Genomic DNA, 20,240 nt, shown 5'->3' on the forward strand with positions numbered 1-20,240 from the left:
TGACAGCAGATGACTTGGGCGAGGCTTCATCACCAAAGACAGACATTGTGGGCTCTGGATGGAACCCTGGCCTTCTGGAGTCTCAGCCTGTGCATTCAAGTTTTCTCCCATGAAGTACGGAGTCAGAACTGTCTGTAACGGGGTGGACACCCGCTCCTGCCCTGAGGGGTTTGGAACAGCCCTGGGAGAAGGCTGGGGCAGGGAAGCAGCTACTGGGCTGATTGGGGAAGTAGCTGCAGCTGGGCCACGCCCCAATCAGAGAGCCCAGCTGGCCCTAGAAAGAGGCTGGGACCCAGGAGCTCAGGAGTCTCTCTCTATCTTCAGAGGGAGAAAGGCCTGGCTGCAACGGGCAGAGACAGGGTACCTGAGTGGAGCAGGGCTGGGGAAAGACGGAGGAGGTGGGGAGCTCCAGCCTGGAAAGCCCAGGCTGCGGCCTAGTATTAGGCCAAAGGGTACTGGGGGTTGCAGAAGGCAACCCAGGTGTAGGCCAAGGCAGCAGGTCCAAACCCAACCTTGCCTGTGATGAGTGGCTGATACTGCAGTCTGCCCCTGAGCGTGGGGCTAGATGGTGACTGGCAGTAGCCTTATTCTGAGGCAAGGTGCGGTCAGTGGGTGGGGGTTCCCCTGGGAGGGGAGACCCAGCGTGTGTGGGTATTGCCAGGGGGCAGCACCCAAAGCAAGGGGCACTGGGGTCCTGGGAGGAACATGGAGGCCAGTGCAGACGACAAGGCGGATCACCGGCCTGCAGAGGGCGCTCCAGAGGTTGGTGAGCTAATTCCCTAGACGACCAGCAGGAGGTGCCGCAGGGGTGAGTCCGACCCCTTACACTGTCCCAACAAGCTTGAGTTTAGACAGCCATGCAAACCAACATTACTACAGAGCAGGCCTCTCCCAGGCAGATGAGACACTATGCATGCTCATCAGACTTCCCCCGAAAAATTGAGGGATTTCACAAACTCTTTGGGACACCAGGTGTAGAACCCCTGAGGTTTCAAAGAGACAACTATGGGGGGAGTATGATAGAGGTCTATAAAATCATGAATGGTGTGGAGAAAGTGAATAAGGAAGTGCTATTTACCACTTCACATAATACAAGGATGAGGGGGTACACAATGAAATTAATAGGCAACAAGGTTAAAAACAACATACAGAAGGACTTCTTCAGACAATGCACAGTCAACCTGTGGAATTCACTGCCAGGGGATACTGTAAAGGACAAAAGTATAACTGGGTTCAAAAAAGAATTAGATAAGTTTATGGAGGATAGATCCATCAATGGCTATTAGCCAAGATGATCAGCAACTCAACCCTACACTCAAAGTCCCTAAAACTCTGACTGCTGGAAGCAGGGCCTGGACAACAGTGGATGGATCACTTAATAAATACCCTGTTCTCTTCACGCTCTCTGAAGTTTCTGGCACCGGCCACTGTTGGAAGACATGATACTGGGATAGATGGATCACTGGTCTAACCAAGTATGGCCATGCTTATATTTTTACATAAAGTCATGCAAGTTACACAAAAAAGGCAGAAAACTCTCTCAAAACTACCAAAAATCCACTATTAACTACAAACACACACACATTATATATATATATATATATATATATAAATATAAATAAGAGGTGCTAAGTAAGGGTCTGAGTGTACAGGCATGGACAAAGCAAAGGTTTCTGTATACTCTCCACCACAACAGTAAAGAAACTTATGATGTTAGAGTCAAAGATTACAAGACCATAAGGATCACCATTGTGATCATCTAGCCTGACCTCCAGTATAACACAGTTCACAAAACCTCCCCAAAATAATTCCTAGAGCATATCTTTAAAAATTGTCAGTGATGGAGAATCTACCGCAACCGTTGGTAAAATGTTCCAGTGGTTAATTATTCTCACTGGTAAGCCTTATTTCCTGCTAAACCCAGGGTTGTGAGTTCAATCTTTGAGGGGGCCACTTAAGGATCTGGGGCAAAATCAGTACTTGGTCCTGCTAGTAAAGGCAGGGGGCTGGACTTGATGACCTTTCAGGGTCCCTTCCAGTTCTAGGAGATCTCCATATATGTATTTTAACTTCCAGCCATTACATCATTATACCTATCTCTGCTAGACTGAAGAAGAGTCCATTATTAAATATTTGCTCCCCAAGTAAATACTTACAGACTAATCAAGTCACCCCTTAACCTTCTCTTTATTAAGCTAAGTAATTGAGTTCTTTGAGTCTATCACTATAAGGCATGTTTTCCAATCCTTTAATCATTCTCACAGCTCTTCCTGAATTGTGGACACTAAAACAGGACACAGTGTTCCAGCAGCGACCACACCAGCGCCAAATATAGAGATAAAATAACCTGTTTACTCCTACTCGAGGTTCCCCTTTATGCATCCAAGAATCACATAAGCTCTTTTGGCCACAGCATCCCAATGGGGGCTCATGTTCAGCTGATTATGAAAAAGGTTTGGGAGTCATAGTGCATAGTCACTACTTCCCAGGATAGAGTCCCCCATTCTGTAATATGACTTCCATTCTTGTTCCTAGTTGTATACATTTAGCCTTACTAAAACATTTTGTTTTCATGCACCTAGTTTTCCAAGCGAACCAAATCGCTCTTAATCAGTGACCTGTCCTCTTCATCACTTACCACTCCCCCAATTTGTGTGTCTTCTGCAAATTTTATCAGTGATGCTGATAGGTTTTCTCTCAGGTCATGGATATAAATGTTAATTAGCTCAGGGCCAAGAACTGATGCTGGAAACACACATGCTTGATGAAAATTACATTTTGAGACCTAACAGTTGGCCAGTTTTTAAACCATTTAAAGTACAAGACTTTAATTTTATAAGAGACTCAAGATGGGTGAGGTAATATCTTTTATTGGACCAACTTCTGTTCATTAAAGAGGCAAGCTTTTGAGCTCCATAGAGCTCTTCTTCAGGTTTAATCCAGACAGTTGGTCCAATAAGAGATATTACCTCATCCACCTTGTGGGTTTCATATCCTGTGACCAACATGGCTACAACAACACATAAAATTAACTTTTGTTGTTTGCTATCGTTCCAATTTTTTTTTAAATCAAAATGTTGTGTAGTACCAAGTCAAACACCTTACAGAAGTCTAAGTATATTACACTAACACCATTACCTTTATCAACCAAACTTGTTATCTTATCCAAAAAACATATCAAGTTATTTTGACAGGATCTATTTTCCATAAACCCATGTTGATTGGCATTAATTACATTACCCCCTTTTAATTCTTTATCAATCAAGTCCCATATCAGCTGCTCCATTATCTTGCCCAGGATCAGTGTCAGGCTGCCAGACCTATAAATTACCCAGGTCATCCCGTTTTCCTTTTTTAAATATTGGGACAACATTAGATTTCTTCCAGCCTTCTGGAATTTCCCCACTGTTCCAAAACTTACTGAAAAGCAACATTAACAGTCCAGTGACCTCCTCAGCCAGCTCTTTTGGAACACTTGGGTGCAAGTTATCTGGCCTTGCTGATTTAAAAATGTCTAACTTTAGCTTTTGTTTAACATGCTCCTGAGATACTAGTAGAATGGAAAGAATGTTATCGCCATATGATCAAACTATATCTCCCCCACACACCCACCAAATACAGAACAGAAATATTTATGGAACACTTCTGCCTTTACTGCATTATTATTAATAATTCTACCATTTCCATCTAATGATGGATCAATACCAATGTCAGGAGTCTTTTTGTTCCTAACTTTTTAAAAAAACAACTTCTTAGTGTCCTTAACTCTGCTGGCCACAAATTTCTCCATGTGTCCCTTAGCTTCCCTTATTATTCTACAATTTCTAACTTCCAATTTATATTCATTACTATGTAATTAATGCCAATATATATAAAAAATTTAAAAATTATTTATAGCTCCCTTCACTTCCTCTCTAAACAAGGTCTGTTTTACAAGCTTCTTCCTCTATTGTGGCTTTTGGGGCATCTAGTAAGGTGTTCTTAAAGGATTCCAAATTCTCATTCACATTTTTCTGATTTAATTCTTCCAACTAGCTGACCTGGCTCAGAATTGGTTTCAGCTTTGTGAAATTTGCCCAAGTATATATATTACTGGGCTGGACTTTATTCAGCTTGCACATTATAAACGTGATCAAGTGACGATCAATCGTACTCACTCATACAGTCTCTTATACAAGTGCCAAATGGCATTACTCATGCAACGTCAGAGTCAGTTTTCAACAAGGTTTGTGCAACCAGCGCACTGTTCCCCTTAAGTGGAAATGTACAGAGGCTCTCAAAAAAGATGATACAGTATTCAGAGCAAAGTTAACTTAGATAGGTTCTACATGCTGACTATTTTATGGTATACATTAACGAACTACACATTTAAACAAGAAAACTAACAATGATACATGTAGTATAAGCAATGTGGCTAATTTAACAATAGTGTAGAAACCTTATCTTCCCCATAGTTAGTGCTAACAAAGTACAGGAGAAGGTAATGGTGGGGGTCTTTCACAGACCACCAAATCAAACCAGAGAACAGTATGAATTACTCCTTAAACTCCTCCTCTGAAATGTGTGGAAAGAAAACTCTTATGGGAAATATATACTGGAAGTCTCATGCAGATAGTAATTAAATATCATTAAAGTTTCTCAAACTTATTTAAGATGGTTTTCTAACACAAAGTATTGCACCATGTAAGAACTATTTTGGACCTCATTATGGTGAATAAAGCTGAATTAATCACTGGACTCAGAGTTTGTGGTTGACTAGTGATCACTTATCATGACCTGATTATATTACGGGCAAAAAGAGGATGATTCCAACCAGTAAAATAGATACTTGGTACTTCAAAAGTGCTAATTTTCCAAAGCAGAGGACAATTATGAGCAAAATTGATTGGGAGGAAAATTCAGAAAGAAAAATGTCAATAAAAATTATGACCAAAAAGTTACAATTCTACTATCAAAAGAGAGGACAACTTTGGCTAAAACCTGGTTTAGAGCCAAAGTGGAGGCAGTAATTAGAAATGAAAAAGCAATTTATAACACATGGGAAATAAATAGCAATCAATAAAAATTAGAAGTTAAAAGTGCTGAAAATTGATACGGGAAGCTGAAGGCACCAGGGAAAAAATATATGCTTGGCAGGACTGTGGACAATAAAAGGTGAAGGTTTTATTTTTTTTTTATTTTTTTTTAAGTATGTAAGCAACCTAAGTAATCCTAATAATAGAATAAGCCCGTTACTAGATGGAGATGGCAAAATTGTTAATTAGGATGCAGAAAAAGCAGGGCGTTCAATAAATCCTTCTGGTCTGCATTTGAAGAAAAAAAAAAAAAAAGCAGGATAATGAATTCATAATACATGAGGATGATGAAGTACCTTCCAGTCCCTTAGTAACCAAGGAGGGCATTAAACATTATTTACCAAAGACAAACATATTTAAATCAGGAGGCCCAGATGACTTGCACCCAAAAGTCCAAACGAGTTGGCTTGGAAGACCTCTGGCCTGCTGATGTTAATTTTTAATATATCCTGTAATACAGAATAAATTCCAAAAGACTGGAAGAGTACTAATGTTGTGCCATTATTCAAAAAAGGGCAAATGAGATAACCTGGACAATGGCCCACTTAGACTGACATAAATCCCAGGCAAAGTAATGAAAAGCTGATACAAGAGTCAATTAATAATGAATTAAAGGATAGAAATATAGTTAATACCAGTAAACATGGCATTAGAGAAAAAAGGTCAAAAAATCTGATTTCATTCTTTGATGAAATTACAAGTTTGGTTGATAAAGGTAACTATGAAGATAGATGTAATATACTTACACTTTTGTATGGCATTTAACTTCATACTGCACGATTCCAATTAAAAATTAGCAATATACAATATCAATAGAGCACACATAAAATGGATTAAAAACCAGCTGACAGATCTCAAAAAGTTTACAACAGGGAATTATCACTGAATGGGAATATTTCTAAAGGGGTTCCATAGGAATCAGTACTAGACTTTAGTCCACATTTTCATCAGTGATCTGGAAGTAAATATAAAAACACTACTGACAAAACTTGCCTGTGACCACAAAGATTGGCAGAATAGTAAATAATGACCAGGACAAGGCAGTCACACAGAAAGATCTGTATCTCTTGATAAACTGGAGCCATTCAAACAAAATGCATTTTAATACAGCAAAATGCAAAAGTTATACAGTCAGGAAACAAGGAATTCAGGCCATATCTAAAAAATTGGTGGGGTGTATGTATTCTAGAAAGCAATGACTCTCAAAAGGATATAGGGGTCATAGTTGCCAAGCAACTCAACAGGAGTTTTCAGTGCAAAGCTGTGGCTAGAAAGACAAATGCAATCCTTAGATAAACAGCAGAGTTGTAAGGAAGAGTGGGGAGGCGATTTTACCTCTGTATGACACTGGTGAGACCAATATTGGAATATTGTACCCAGTTCTAGTGTCCACAAAAAAGAAGTAGCAGTGACTTGATTAGAATATACATGTACTTTCACAAGGAGAAAATACTGGGTACACTAAAGGACTCTTTATCTAGCGGAGAAAGGCATAACAAGATTCAATAGCTAGAAACTGAAGCCTTCTAAAGATTATTTTTACATGTATAGATATGACCAATCCTTAGAATTCATGGGTGTTCTACTATTTGGCCCCAAAATGTTGGGCAGTTTGATAAAGTCAGTGAGTTAGGAATAAAAGTCGGTTACCAATAAAAGATAATTCAATATCAGAGGATTTCAATAAAGATCTTTAAATCACAGAAGAATTAAAACAAGATTGAACTGATTAACTGTTCTTAACAATTACCTTGATCAACTCCAGTTAGCTGGTGATTGGATGTAATATTCTTGGCAGGTTCTTCTGCATCTTCATAGCCATACTCTTCTAATCGCTCAGCAAATGCTGAGGGTTTGTCACGTCTTGAGTAAATAAACTGAGCAGCTACAACAACCAGGAGCAGAATATTAAAAATAGTTTCCCCTTCAAACAAGTATCCCATTGTTTGAATACAAAATTTAACTAAAGAAAATATGTACTGATGGTAGCCTGCATTAATTAATTTGGAAAAAATAATCTCATTTTGTAATTATTAGCCTAGAGGACTGCACTGGGCAAAGGAGAGTCCATACTTAAATACTGCGGACGGCCCCCTTCCACCAAAAGAGGAGAGACCCCATGCAGAAGTCAATATCCATGTACCTTTAAATATAATGAACAATTCTACCCAGTTCAGTATTCTGTAACAAAAAAAAAAAAAAATCTAGACCAAGAGTTCTCAAATATTTTTACTTAGGACTCAACTTATAATTTCATGACCCCAAATCTCAAGAAGTTTGCATTGTTTCAGCTTTAAAAAAAAAAAGTGCATTAGCCATAATTAGTTTGTTTTAAAGTCCAGTGTGGTGTAGTGTTAAAGTAGCTTTTACTAGTTTTTATCTATTCATAACAAAGTTTATTCAATTAATTCAGCCCATTTTTCTGTTCTTGAACTTTAATTTTTACAAATACAGGCCATGAATCAAAGTACTTTAGCACATGTTTAAAATTTAAACACATGCATAAATCTCACCCCTAATAAGCAAAGCACCTAAATCATATGCTTAAATACTTTGCTGAATCCAGGCCCTAGTCATAATTCATAATTTTTCAAAGTTTATGTGAAGAAATTTCAGACTGGGAGTTGTCTGTGAACATTCACTACAACTATTTGCTATATTTTATTTATGGTGTGTGAGCAGACTCTTGAGACATTTGGTTTCTACTTTTTCACTGTATGGCTAAAGCTTTTTAAATGAGAAAAGCAAGCCTTGTCCACACACAAATATTCTAGCTTCCATGCAAAAACAAGAGTTCAGTGACTCCGCAAACGTTGGTGTAATAATAAATAATAATAATTTGCACAAATGTTCACAAGTAGCAAGAACACACACCCTACAGATATAGTCAAAGAAAACAGCTATTCATTATTCAAGTGGTCACATACACCATTATGTAATATTCGCACAACTCCAACTTTTATACTGAACACATACAAATTTGATAATCTCATCTTTTAAGAAGTTATAGTCTTATCAAGTGTTTCTTAAATGCACATCATCCAATGTTTTATATTCAATCATCTTAGTTGCTGCAACTATTTGCAAAGCTATCTTTCTAGATGTAACCAGCATTAGGCACTTTTAAACAAAAGCTTACTGTTAAAAAATTTTGTAGGGTGCACACAAGCCCCAGCACAGCTATGCAACCCACTTGTTTAAAAACAGAATACATCTAGAGTCTTTTCATTTGTTTGTTTGTTTACAAGGTGAGATGACCGCCTCACTCCTTACAAAAAGAACAAAAAAAAAACCCACCAGCAAAGTTTAAAACTGAACACGAAGTAATTTAATTTTAAATAGGGAAACATGACAAAAAATATTGTAAATACATATCTATGTCTGCAACTGCTTACTATAGAATAAAGAGTAACCAAAGTAACAAATGACTATATTTTTAAGGTTATTTAGTTGCCTGAACACGCAGATGTGTGTCTACTGGGATTTTCAGAAGTGCCTGGGACCCTAATTCCAACTGATTTCAATAATGCACCTAAATACTTTTAAAAATCTGGCGCACATACATTTATTCCCAGAATAAAGCTATGTTTTTGCAACTGCTGCTCCAATCACATTCCAAATATAGCACTACTCAGCCCGACTTGCCTTGGTTGACTTCTCATCTCTTTTACCCATCAGAAAATCCCAATCTTCTCTATAATTTATCATCTATATTTGTCCAAATTTCTCCAAATGAGACTTGCATAGACAAACATTTGAACTAACCTGTTGAAGGGGAAATACAACAATCATCTTCTACTGATTGGCCATAAAGATCATCATCTTCAAAATCTAAGAGGCAGAAACAGTAAGAATTAATCTGCATATAATTTATTTTTTAAATATTTAACAAGTATGGAGTGTTTAAAAGCAATTTCTTCAATATTTTTAAAAACCCTCTCCCCGATTATATCATAATTATTCCATTTCAATATTTCAAAGGTACATCAATAAAAAATATCTTTTTAATCAGCTATAAGTAAGAATAGTAATATATGTATTGTTAATATTCAATAGACTATGTATAGGACAGTGAAAAAAATTCAAGAACCCTCTAATTCCTTTTCTGTCCCCCTCTAACATGGAACCTAAGCAAATCATGGGACTGTCTGTATATGAATATATATGAAATAAAACACTAATTAGCATCTTTCCTACTAGAATATTTAACTTCAAGGATAAATTTATAAAACCACATACCCAAAGTACTTTCATGTGCATTGAGCATTCACACACGCTGAATGGTTTAGTATATATAAGATACTACAACAGAACACACTTACACAAAAGAAAATGTAACTACAACTGTACTTCTATTACTGTACTATATTATATAACAGGGACTGGCAACCTTTGGCCCACGGCCCACCAGAGTAAGTCCCCTGGTGGGCCGGACTGGTTTGTTTACCTGCCATGTTCACGGGTTCGGCCAATCATGGCTCCCACTGGAGGCGGTTCACCGCTCCAGGCCAATAGGCACTGCAGGAAGCGGCGGCCAGCACATCCCTCGTCCCGCGCCACTTCCCGCAGCCCCCAATGGCCTGGAGCGGCGCACTGCAGCCAGTCGGAGCCACAATCGGCCGAACCTGCGGATGCAGCAGGTAAACAAGCACACACACCCAAACGTGGTGCCGGCCGTTTCCGGAAGCGGCGCAGGGCCTAGGCAGGCAGGGAGCCTGCCTTAGCGGCATGGCGCCACTGCCACCCCAGAGCCACTCCAGGTAAGTGGTGCTGGGTTTGAGCCCAACCCCCGGCCCTGAGCCCCCTGCCGCACCCCAACCCCCTGCTCTGAGCCCCCTGCCGCACCCCACACCCCTCCTCCACCCCAACCCCTTGCCCTGAGCCCCCTCCGACAGTCCGCACCCCTCCTCCACCCCAACCCCTTGCCCTGAGCCCCTTCCTGCACACTGCACCCTCTCCCACACCCCAACCCCTTGCCCCAGCCCTACATTCATAGCCCTGCATGCAATTTCCCCACCCAGATATGGCCCTCAGGCCAAAAAGTTTGCCCACCCCCGCCTTATGTTGTGGTCTGTTCTATCTCTCCTTCTCCCACTCTCATTTAAAAAAAAAAATTAGTTCTGCATTTTTTAAAATGTATCGTCTCCTCATATTACAGTTATTCCAAGAATAAGACCTTTGCTGGCTTTTAGAGAAGGAATAGAAAACGTTTAGCACAGAGTAAGTGTCCTTCCAGCAATGTGACAGCAATGTTTTCTGTAGGTTTTCCTTCTATTTCCTTTTAAATATGAATTACAATGTCATTAAGTAATAACCATATCCTCAGTTGAATAAACTCTTTGGCCTTTTTGGGAAGAAGCATGATCTATTTTGAAGGAATGAGCATAAGATTGAGAGCCAAAATGTCCTGGCTCTTTCAATGACTGTTCCATCTCTTGCCTCACTTCTCCATCTATAAAATAGGAAAATACTCTAAGGCTTGGTCTACACTAACCCCCCAAATCGAACTAAGGTACGCAACTTCAGCTACGTGAATAACGTAGCTGAAGTTCGAAGTACCTTAGTTCGATCTTACCTTGGTCCATACGCGGCAGGCAGGCTCCCCCGTCGACTCCGCAGCTCCCCCGTCGACTCCGCGGTACTCCTCTCGTCTAGCTGGAGTACCGCAATCGACGGCGAGCACTTCCGGGTTCGACTTATCGCGTCCAGACAAGACGCGATAAGTCGAACCCAAAAGTTCGATTGCCAGCCGCCGAACTAGCGGCTGGGTATAGACGTACCCTCAGAGTGCTGAGAAGATTAACATAACAGCTGTATGGACATGTAAAGCTATGTAAGGGTAATATTAATTATTTCTAATAAATAAGTCTAAGTTTATTCAGATCAGGATATGGCTCTCAGAGCTTATTAAAAGGAAGCAAATTATGGAAAAGGCAAACTTATTTTCAAGGCTCAGTATTTACAAACACATAGTGAACATAATTATAAAGAACAAAATATATACTAAAATATTGTTTAAAAGATGCTAGTGCACACTCAACAGTTTACAATATTTACATAATTTGTTTTAAAAAGTCACGAAGAATGAAGTAGCTATAATGCTAACAAAACTATGCACACTCCTTAATAACAGCTTCTACACCAAAGCAAATGTTGTACCTTTCCCTACAAAAGACACTCAGATCCATCTGGGGAATTAAAAGCTTATTGCTCGGACTACTTGATGTGACATGGACAAATCAGCTTCTGTAAAGAATAATCATACCTCTATCAGAATTCTTTGGGTATGTTAATAAGCCAGTGGATAATGGAGAACATGTTGTCATAATTATTTGGACTCTCATTAACCATTTGACAAAGTTCCTCATAAGCAGCTGCTAAGGAAACTACGTAGCAGCCATAGGGTGAAAAGTAAAGTACTGTCATGGATTAGAAACTGGTTAACCTGGGGCAGGGTGAGGTCATTTTTCAACATGGTCAAAAAACAACAGTGAAGTGTCCCACGGTTCCACACTAGGACTGGTGTTTATTAATATATTTCCTATTAATCTGGAAAGGGGGCTGAGTGGTGATGTGGGAAATTTTGCAGATGAAACAAAATTACTGAATTAGCCAAGAGGTGAGCAAATCACGATAAAATTCAAACAAAATGAACAAATACACACTGGTAAGTGCAATTCCAGTGTTGACAAATGCAAGGTAACACACATTGGAAATAATAAGGTGTCAATACCAAGAGAGGGAAATTGCCTCATTTTCCCTGTCTTGGTATTGACACTGCCTCATCAATTATTTGAAGTGGACCACATCCACTCTGACTGAACTGGACTTGTCATCACTGGTTCTCCACTTGCAAGGTAATTCCCTCTTCATGTGCCAGTATATTTAGGCCTGTATCTGTAATTTTCACTCCATGCATCTGAAGAAGTGGGTTTTTTTAGCCACAAAAGCTTATGCCCAAATAAATCTGTTAGTCTTTAAGGTGCCACCAGACTCCAACAAGACAGATGGACCACTAGTTTGATCTCACGGTAATTCTTGTGTACCTATCCCCAAACCAGCAACAGGTATGTCTAATTTTACATAAATACATCATCTAAACCAAAATTGCATTACAACACAAAAAATAACATCAATCTTCTCTTTGGACATTAACTACCAGATTTATTCATAAATAAGTGTGGCAATTACTACTATATTCATTTTTACCCATTTGAAAATAGCTCCCTCTCCTTTTGTATTTAAGATTTCTAATTTTTGAAAAGGTAAAGGAAGAACAGCAGAATTATTAAAAATAAAGCTGACCCCCAAGAACTCATACTGCAGCAAGTGAGCACAAGAATAGTTTGATTTTGCACTGGGAAGGAGATGGATTTTCTTCTTTTGTTTTCCCCTAAAATTTCCCAATTTTTTCACATTCAATGCAGCTTTAGCAGAGGCAGCAATGATGGGAAAGCTAGTGTAGAGAAAGGGCTAATGCCTTCCTGTGATTTAGCCATGGAGTCGTTCAGATATGTACTAGTACTCAACCATGGCTACTCCTGGTAGAACTGAACCAGCAGCAAATTTTAGGACAGAAATACAGGAAATATACATATTAGATGTATAAATGGTCTTTCCTGTCCCTAATTTCCATGACGAATAATCTTCACTACTGGAATGCAAAAGATTTGATATGGCCAGTCCTGCAATAGAAGTGATTTTTTTTTTATTTACCTAGACAAAAATAGAAAATTGCATCATCTATCCAAAAAGTAAACTCACAGCAAAACCCAACTATGGTACAGGTAGCATGCCCCCATAATGTATGTCTCTGTGTGTGTGTATATGTACGTATGTGTACACATGTATACATACACACACCCAAAACTAACAAATTTGGATACAACACAATTTGTAGACCAAGTTTCTTATGTACATAATAAAATGTCCATTATATGCATATAGCAATTAAAGACTGCAATCCAGCAAACACTAACGCAAATAACTTTAGATGCGTGAGTAGCGTAGTCTCAATTAAAAGGATTACTCATATGTAAAGATATCCATGTGTGTTTGCAGGATTGGGACCCAAGTGTTTAATAGGAAAACTGAAAACCACTTAAAGGCAGGGACATTTGTAGAGTTTAGCCCCATCTCAGACAAGGTGAAACTGAGTTAATCTCCAAAGGGTGAAACAATCAAGCAGAGAAATCTCCAAGCAAATCTTAAGATTTGTCTATATTAGGTTAATTTGCACCAGTGATGCAAACTCCTAATGTAGATGCACTGATTGATGTAGCGTCACTTACACTGGTGTAGTTTACTCAAATAAGCTATAAACGCCACTAATGACTGCATGACCTGAAACTCTTATTTTCATAATATAGTTTAAGGGTGAACAGATACAAATTAGACCTGAATTGCTGCAGGGAGCTAGAGACCCTGGTAAAAAGAAGTGCAAAATCATTATTTAAAGTCATTGATATAGTTACACAGGTATATGAGCACCTAATATAAATTGCAGTGTAGGTAAATGAGATAGTATATCAAAGAAAGCTGCACTAACGCAGCTGTTCGTAAGAATATAGTTATATGAAGGCAAACTTAAAATATACAGAGCCTTAAATACTCCCATCTTAAGACAAGTTGTCTGGAAACCAGCTGCTTTATTACATGCCCTGCAAATTCCCTGTTCAGGGATCTGCATGTCCTCCCCAAGAGATTAGGGACTTCACCCAAACCTAAAACACAGAGGAAGGCAACTGACACCTCCTTGATGTTTCAAGTGGTTGTGATGTCATAAATTGTTCCGGGAGACACACTGAACACTCAGTGCACAGCGAGGTTAGGTAAAAATAAGCTGGTCTTAAGTTAGCACTATCCACGTGAAACGTCGTCAGTTTCAAACAGAGCTGAAAGTTGTAAGGTACTACCCCCGACCCTGTCTTCCCCTGCCAACTTCTGTGCTTTTAAAATGCGTTTCTACTTTTTAAATATTTGTCTCTCCCATGCCATGCTGTGAAAGTCCCACACAGCGATGGAAACGGGTGAACTGGTTTCCACAAGGGAGAGAATTAAACTGAGGTCACTCGAACTGCTGTCAAATGCGCTCCTTAAACAAACCCTGAAAGTTAGAGGGAAAATTGCCCCCTCCAACTCCTACTCCCCTGAGGCCTAGCACCCACACATCCCATACACGCCACTCCAGCTCCCGGGGCCTAGCCCCGTCCACGGCCTGGCGTACACACAGCATCCCCCTTCCCTCCCCCCGAGGCCGCCTGGGAGACGTGTTCATGCCGCTGGCGCTTCCTCCCGCCAGGACCGACCGGGGGGGAGGGGCTGGTTACTGGTAGGGACCGGAGATGTGAAGGGCGGAGACTTCTCGCTACCTTCGTCGTAGTTATAACCTCGGACGTTCCTGTGCCGGGCCATGGCGGCGGCGACGTCGCTCACACTCGGTGGCGTTGGCGGCCGCAGCCTTAGGCCGCCATCTTGGTCTCCGCCTGGCCTCTCCCAATCGCTGTGCGCAGGCGCCAAACAGCCTCCTCCCGCTCGTTTTGTCTGCGCAGGCGCAGCCTCTCGCCGACTGCCCAGCCGAAGGAGCTGCTCTGAGTGCGAGTTTTCCCCTGCCCCGCCCCCTCCGGCCCGTGCAGCCTGACCCCGCCCAACGCGGCGCGCCTGGCAGCACAGCCCAGTCAGGGTTCCGCCGCCAGCCCCGCCCCCGACACGTGCACACCCTGCCAAACCCGACTTACATCAGCCGCCGCCGTGAGCACCCGCCCCAGAGCCCCTCGTGCTCCCTGCGCACCCCCCTGCCAGTCACTCCATCCACGGCCCTGCCTACCCTGACTGCGCTGTACCCAACCACCCCATCCCTGCCCTACACCCCCCACAGACCAGGCCATCCCTAATCCCATGTACCGGCCACGCTGTCCCTTCCACACTCACTGCACCCTGCCCATCTTCCCCGGGTATACCGGCCCCCGAGAACTGCCCAAGCTGTGCCACTGCCCTGACACACAGATCATCAGTCCCAGGGGCAGCAGGTTTGTATAATTTTTAGTGGTGCCCAGAACGGGTCCAAGTCCTGCTCGCCCCCCCTACTCCCCCTCACTTACCTAAGGCTCTGGGAGGGCGTTTGGGTGTGGGAGGGGTGCAGGCTCTGGGAGGGTGTTTGGGTGCTGGGTGTGGGCTCTGAGCTGGGGCAGGAGGTTTGGAAGGAGGAGGGTACGGGGGGGGCTTGGGGTGCAGGCTTTGGTTGGGAGTTTGGGTGCGGGAGGGGAGCTGGCTCTGGGAGGGAGTTTGGGTGTGGGACTGGGGCTGCTCAGCTTGGAAAAGAGACTAAGGGGGGATATGATAGAGGTCTATAAAATCATGAATGGTTTGGAGAACATATGGTTTCAGTCTGGACTTTTACTGATGCATATCAAAATGCTCTAGACCAGTGTTTCTCAACACCTGGTGCGTGGACCAGCGCCAGTCCCCGAGATCTCCCTGACACAATTTAGGAATGCAGTAAGCCAGTCCCTGGTATCAAAACGGTTGAGAAACACTGCTCTAGATGACTAGGTCTTTTCAAATGTTAAAATCTGTGATAAATATTTAACACACTAAAGTAACAACATCTTTTCTATTTCATATAACACTTCTGTTAAATTTGTTCATCATATTTTTAACACAAATCTCATCAGTCTCTTACCAATTTATCATTTTATCACACTTCCTTGAATTTTGGTACCACTTTTACTGGATTATTTATCACTTTTTTGATTACCCCTAATTTCTGGGGACAAAAACCACATATCCTTTATTTGATAACCAAATATAACACTGTTTTCAAGACTTAGGAAGTTTTATTTAAAGTGAATAACTTAAATAATGGCACTAGAAAATATAAACATAACTACTCTCCGGTGCAGGAGAATCTACATAGTATAATCCTTACATGCCAATAACATGAAGCTTCCCTGAAGCTATAATTTTAATGGTAAAGCAGATGTAATCTTTAAAAAGAACCTGTAGCCTAAAATATTTCTTAGTTTAATGTGTAATTATCACTTAGCAGATAGTTTGAAAAGAAGACCTGACAACAGTACATTCCAAGGACAATAGCATGCAGAAGTATTATTATTTTTGTATTGCAGTAGGGCTCAGGAGGGCCCCATTTTTGTTCTATTTGGACAGCACCTATCACAATGGGGTCCTGGTCTATGGTGAGGGCTCCTAGACACCACAGTAATACAAATAATAAATGTGCCATAGTCCTTCCCAAGGTACTGTTCACTCTGAGCCCGATATAAATATTTGGAGATGGTGACCAGCTAATGAACTGTTCAAGAACCATGTGACAGTGTCATATTTTCAAAGCTATATTTAAAGCTTAGCTAGTGGTATTCTTTTAAAGTGAATGTAATGCTCATGAAAGGGTTTGCCTACATTTGAAATGCTACAGTGGCTAAGCTGCGGTGCTGCAACTGCACCACTGTAGTGCTTCAGTGTAGACACTATCTACGCCTACAGGAGGGGTTCTTCCCGAGATGTGGTAGCTAAGTCGATGGAAGAATTCTTTCATCAACCTAGTACTGTCTACACCAGGGGTTAGATCAGCTTAACTATATTGTTCAGGAATGTACATTTGTCACATCAGTGAGCAACGTAGCAGGGTCGACCTAACTTTTTAGTATAGATCAGGCCAAAGGTACAAGACTAATAGCAAAGAACAAATTAAAACTTCTGTCTAGCCACAGATCATGTGCAATATGATAGCAACAATTCAAGCACTGTCACAGTATCCTGTCAATCTGCCTCCAACATCTTTAACCTGGAGATAGCACCTCTTGAGGTGAACAGGTTCGTTCTCTATGATCATTCAGACCCAGTCCCTTCTCTGAAACTGCCTTGAACTGATATTTCTTATGTAAGGACCTGTGCACTAGGAACTGAATTGAGATCACCAATGTATTTCTCAGAGGCCATCAAAGAGCCAGCAGATAGTAATGATTTTTGGTTATTATCAATTTGCTGATCTGAACTGTTGACCTAGAGGTATCCATAATACATCAGTAATCATCTGTCATCCAGCTTCCTGTGTTAGTACATTTAATGAAATATTTCATACTAATTTACGCAGCTTATGTGATAAAGTTTCTGGATAGTGGATTTTTTTTGTTTGTTTGTTTTTTTAAAGTGTATTTTTCTTTTTTTACTGTTTTTGACAAGTAAAATGTCTTCTTAGGATCTCACAACAAATTTTCAAAAGGACCTCTTTTCTACTCTTGTATAATTCTCAGTCCCCAAAAGGTTCACAACAAGATTACTCAGTAAATCGACTGTGTTTAAATGTCTAACAAGGCCTTCAGTTTTCTGAACAGAAACAAAGTTATGAAAAATTGTACAGGCTACCTTCTCCTACCTGCTGTAGTGGAAAAACAGTCCCCACTCTTTCACAGGTTACTCAACCCTGTAACTGTCTAAAAAGCTTTAAGTATCAAGCACTCAGTACAAAGATTGTGCTTAAACACTCCTTTTAAAACCACAAGTAAACAGGGCATGGTTTGGAGAAAACTAATTCCAGATGGCTTACTGCACTGTAATGTGTCACTTTCGGGTTAAGTTTTAAAATATAGTGTCAATGTCACTAACTATGTATCTAACTGATAAATGATCTAAACTTCTCAAAAGATCTGTACCCATTAAATACATGAATATCTTTATTTAAAAGGACACTATCTAGCTCAGAAACTGGCTAGGAGACAAACAGAGTGGGAATAAATCATTTTGCAACACAATAAAAGGTTTACAGTGGGCATCACAAGTTTGCATATTGTGATCAGTGTTCTTGTGTTCATGATCTGGAAAATGGGGTGAGCTACAGAGTAACAAAAGTTTCATATAATACAAAATTATTTAGGTTAGTCAAGACAAGAGACTATTTGAGGAACTTCAGAGGGACCTAACTAAACTGTATGAATGGGCAACAAGATGGTAAATGAAATTTAGTGTTGACAAATGCAAAGTAGTATTGCAGGGCTGGTACACCCCATCACATTTTGGGGAGGGGCATTATAGCCCCTTGGCTGAGCCCAAATGACCTCCCTTAGCTTCAGGGAAGTATGGCCTAATGGCCAGAGTCAATAAGGCATCCCTCCTTGGCGGGGCCTCGTGGCAAGAGTCAATATGGCTGTCCTCCTCGGCAGGGCTGCATGGCCTAGTGGCCAAGGGATGGGTGGCATCTGAGGTAGGGGGACCCCGGTCCTCTCTACTCCACCAGATCCCAACCCAGGGCTTTGATAGCAGTGAATGGATTCACCAGTAGGTCAGCGGGGAGCTGTCTGAAACACGCTGCCTTCGTCCCGGTTTCACAACCGGATCAATGTCTAGTTCCCCTGGGTTACTTCCTATGCTGCTTTCCAGTGTTGCTGTCCACAGGTCTCCTGGCCCTCTGGGATCATCGGCTTGAGAACCTCTCAATGACTGCATCCCCTCTTGGGCTTCTGCAGGTAGTCGGGTATCTGCCTGGGTCTCAGCACACTTGGCCTCTGCGATCTGGGGCTCCAGCAGTTCCTAGGAGTGAGCCTGCAGTGTGCGTCCTCCCTCTTCAGCGGCCAGCTCCAACTGAGCTGGGCTGCTCCCTTTTATACTGAGGGTCCAGTTGGAGTATGCCCAGCAATGGTGGGAGTGTATGGCTTCCTCTGCCCACAATATGGGGTTAATCCCTTTTTGTCCAGTGCAGAGCTGGTACACCCCATCACAGGGCCATTCAGTGAAGCCCTCTGCTCAATGTACGTCAGCAGCTAAAAAGCAAACAATATTTTAGGATGCATGAGTAATCGGACAGCAAATTATATGGAAATATTGTAATGTTATTATGTAAATCAATGGTATTCCCTCTTATAGAACAGTGTGTTCAGTTCTAATAACCCCGAAAAGAATATCACAGAAATAAAGGAGGTTCAGAAATGGATAAAAATTACTAGGGGCATGGAAAATCTCTTATATGAAGAGATATTGAAAAAATTGTGATTTACCTTACAGAGGAAATGAAGAAGACGGGACATGATAAAAGTATACAATAACGAGCGGCATACAGAAGATAGATCCAAAATTTCCATAACTTTTTTTTCTTTTAGTAAAACTAGAGAATTCAATAAAACTGAAAGGTGAAAATTTTTTAAATGATAAAAGGAATCATTTTTCATACAACACAGAGTTAGATTGTGAAACTCATTCTGACTGAGGCCAACAACTTAGCAGGATTCAAATATGGATTAGACATTTATATGGGTAACAAAAATATTTAGAGTTATAACAGTAAATATTTTAAAACACGTATACAAGAGTTTTGTATACAAGAGTGATGTAAACCTTCAGGGTTCAGGACATAAGCCAACGTCTAACTATTAGGACAACTGAAAAGTTGCATTAATTAGAGTCATGGATATTGAGGTAGCATTAATACAAGTTCTCTTAAATGACTCTTATTCTTAAACATGTCATCCACATGTGCGTTCCAGTACAAATTATAACAACTCATGTACAATATATATTAACAGCACTCTGTTGTATACAATTCTGTGTGTTGTTGCAGCATTAAAATACATATAGTTAATCGGCTCTGACTATAACAGCATAACTATTAGTACATCTGTGCAGTGGCATACATATGGCATGATGTGTCTCTGGACAATAGAGACCTAATCCTGCTCCCACTAAAGTTAGTGGGAGTTTTTCCGTTGACTTCAGTAGAAGGACTGAACATAGGGTTACTGGCAAATATCCTTATAGAAGCATTGCACAAGTGTTCATAGATTAGAAGCACTGCAGGATGCACACAAGTTACAAAATCAGCCTCATCTGGATGCAGCCATTGATTCTATTAGCCACATAAAGACATCTCACTACCAAACTTCTTGACGCAACACTTAGCATTAAAAATTTGTAGACATACCTATCCCCATGGCAGGGGGGTGTACAATTATAGTTGCTTGTTGGGAGAGTAGCTTGTTAAACTGGGGTGTATTTAGCTGGTAATTTTTTTTCTTTTGTTTTCTGTGTTCTGAACGTTACAATTTCTATGAATTTGCTGTTGGCAAATTGAGCAGAACCAGCATGTTACCAAGGAAACCCATACAGTGCTCTCCTGTGGGGAGTTTACTCTTGTTCTTTGTTGTTTTTCTTGTTATG

General features: G+C 40.8%; 1 protein-coding gene across 3 annotated transcripts in view; it reads right to left on the bottom strand.

The window, feature by feature from the left end:
* The window catches only part of HBS1L (HBS1 like translational GTPase), a 106,532-nt gene extending 91,755 nt beyond the window's left edge, over positions 1-14,777 (bottom strand). Inside the window, exons 1-3 of one of the 3 annotated variants that reach the window (XM_005280306.5) lie at positions 14,447-14,777; positions 8,841-8,906; positions 6,826-6,960 (exon numbers count right to left, since the gene is read on the bottom strand). In XM_005280306.5, the coding sequence (XP_005280363.2) occupies positions 6,826-6,960; positions 8,841-8,906; positions 14,447-14,489 (244 nt within the window). In that variant the 5' untranslated portion in view covers positions 14,490-14,777. The remainder of the gene's footprint in view (positions 1-6,825; positions 6,961-8,840; positions 8,907-14,446) is intronic. The other 2 variants (XM_065588697.1, XM_005280307.5) reach the window with 2 other exon arrangements.
* Positions 14,778-20,240: the final 5,463 nt, after the last annotated feature.

Source organism: Chrysemys picta, chromosome 3, assembly GCF_011386835.1.
Source record: "Chrysemys picta bellii isolate R12L10 chromosome 3, ASM1138683v2, whole genome shotgun sequence".
NCBI classification, from domain to species: Eukaryota; Metazoa; Chordata; order Testudines; family Emydidae; genus Chrysemys; species Chrysemys picta.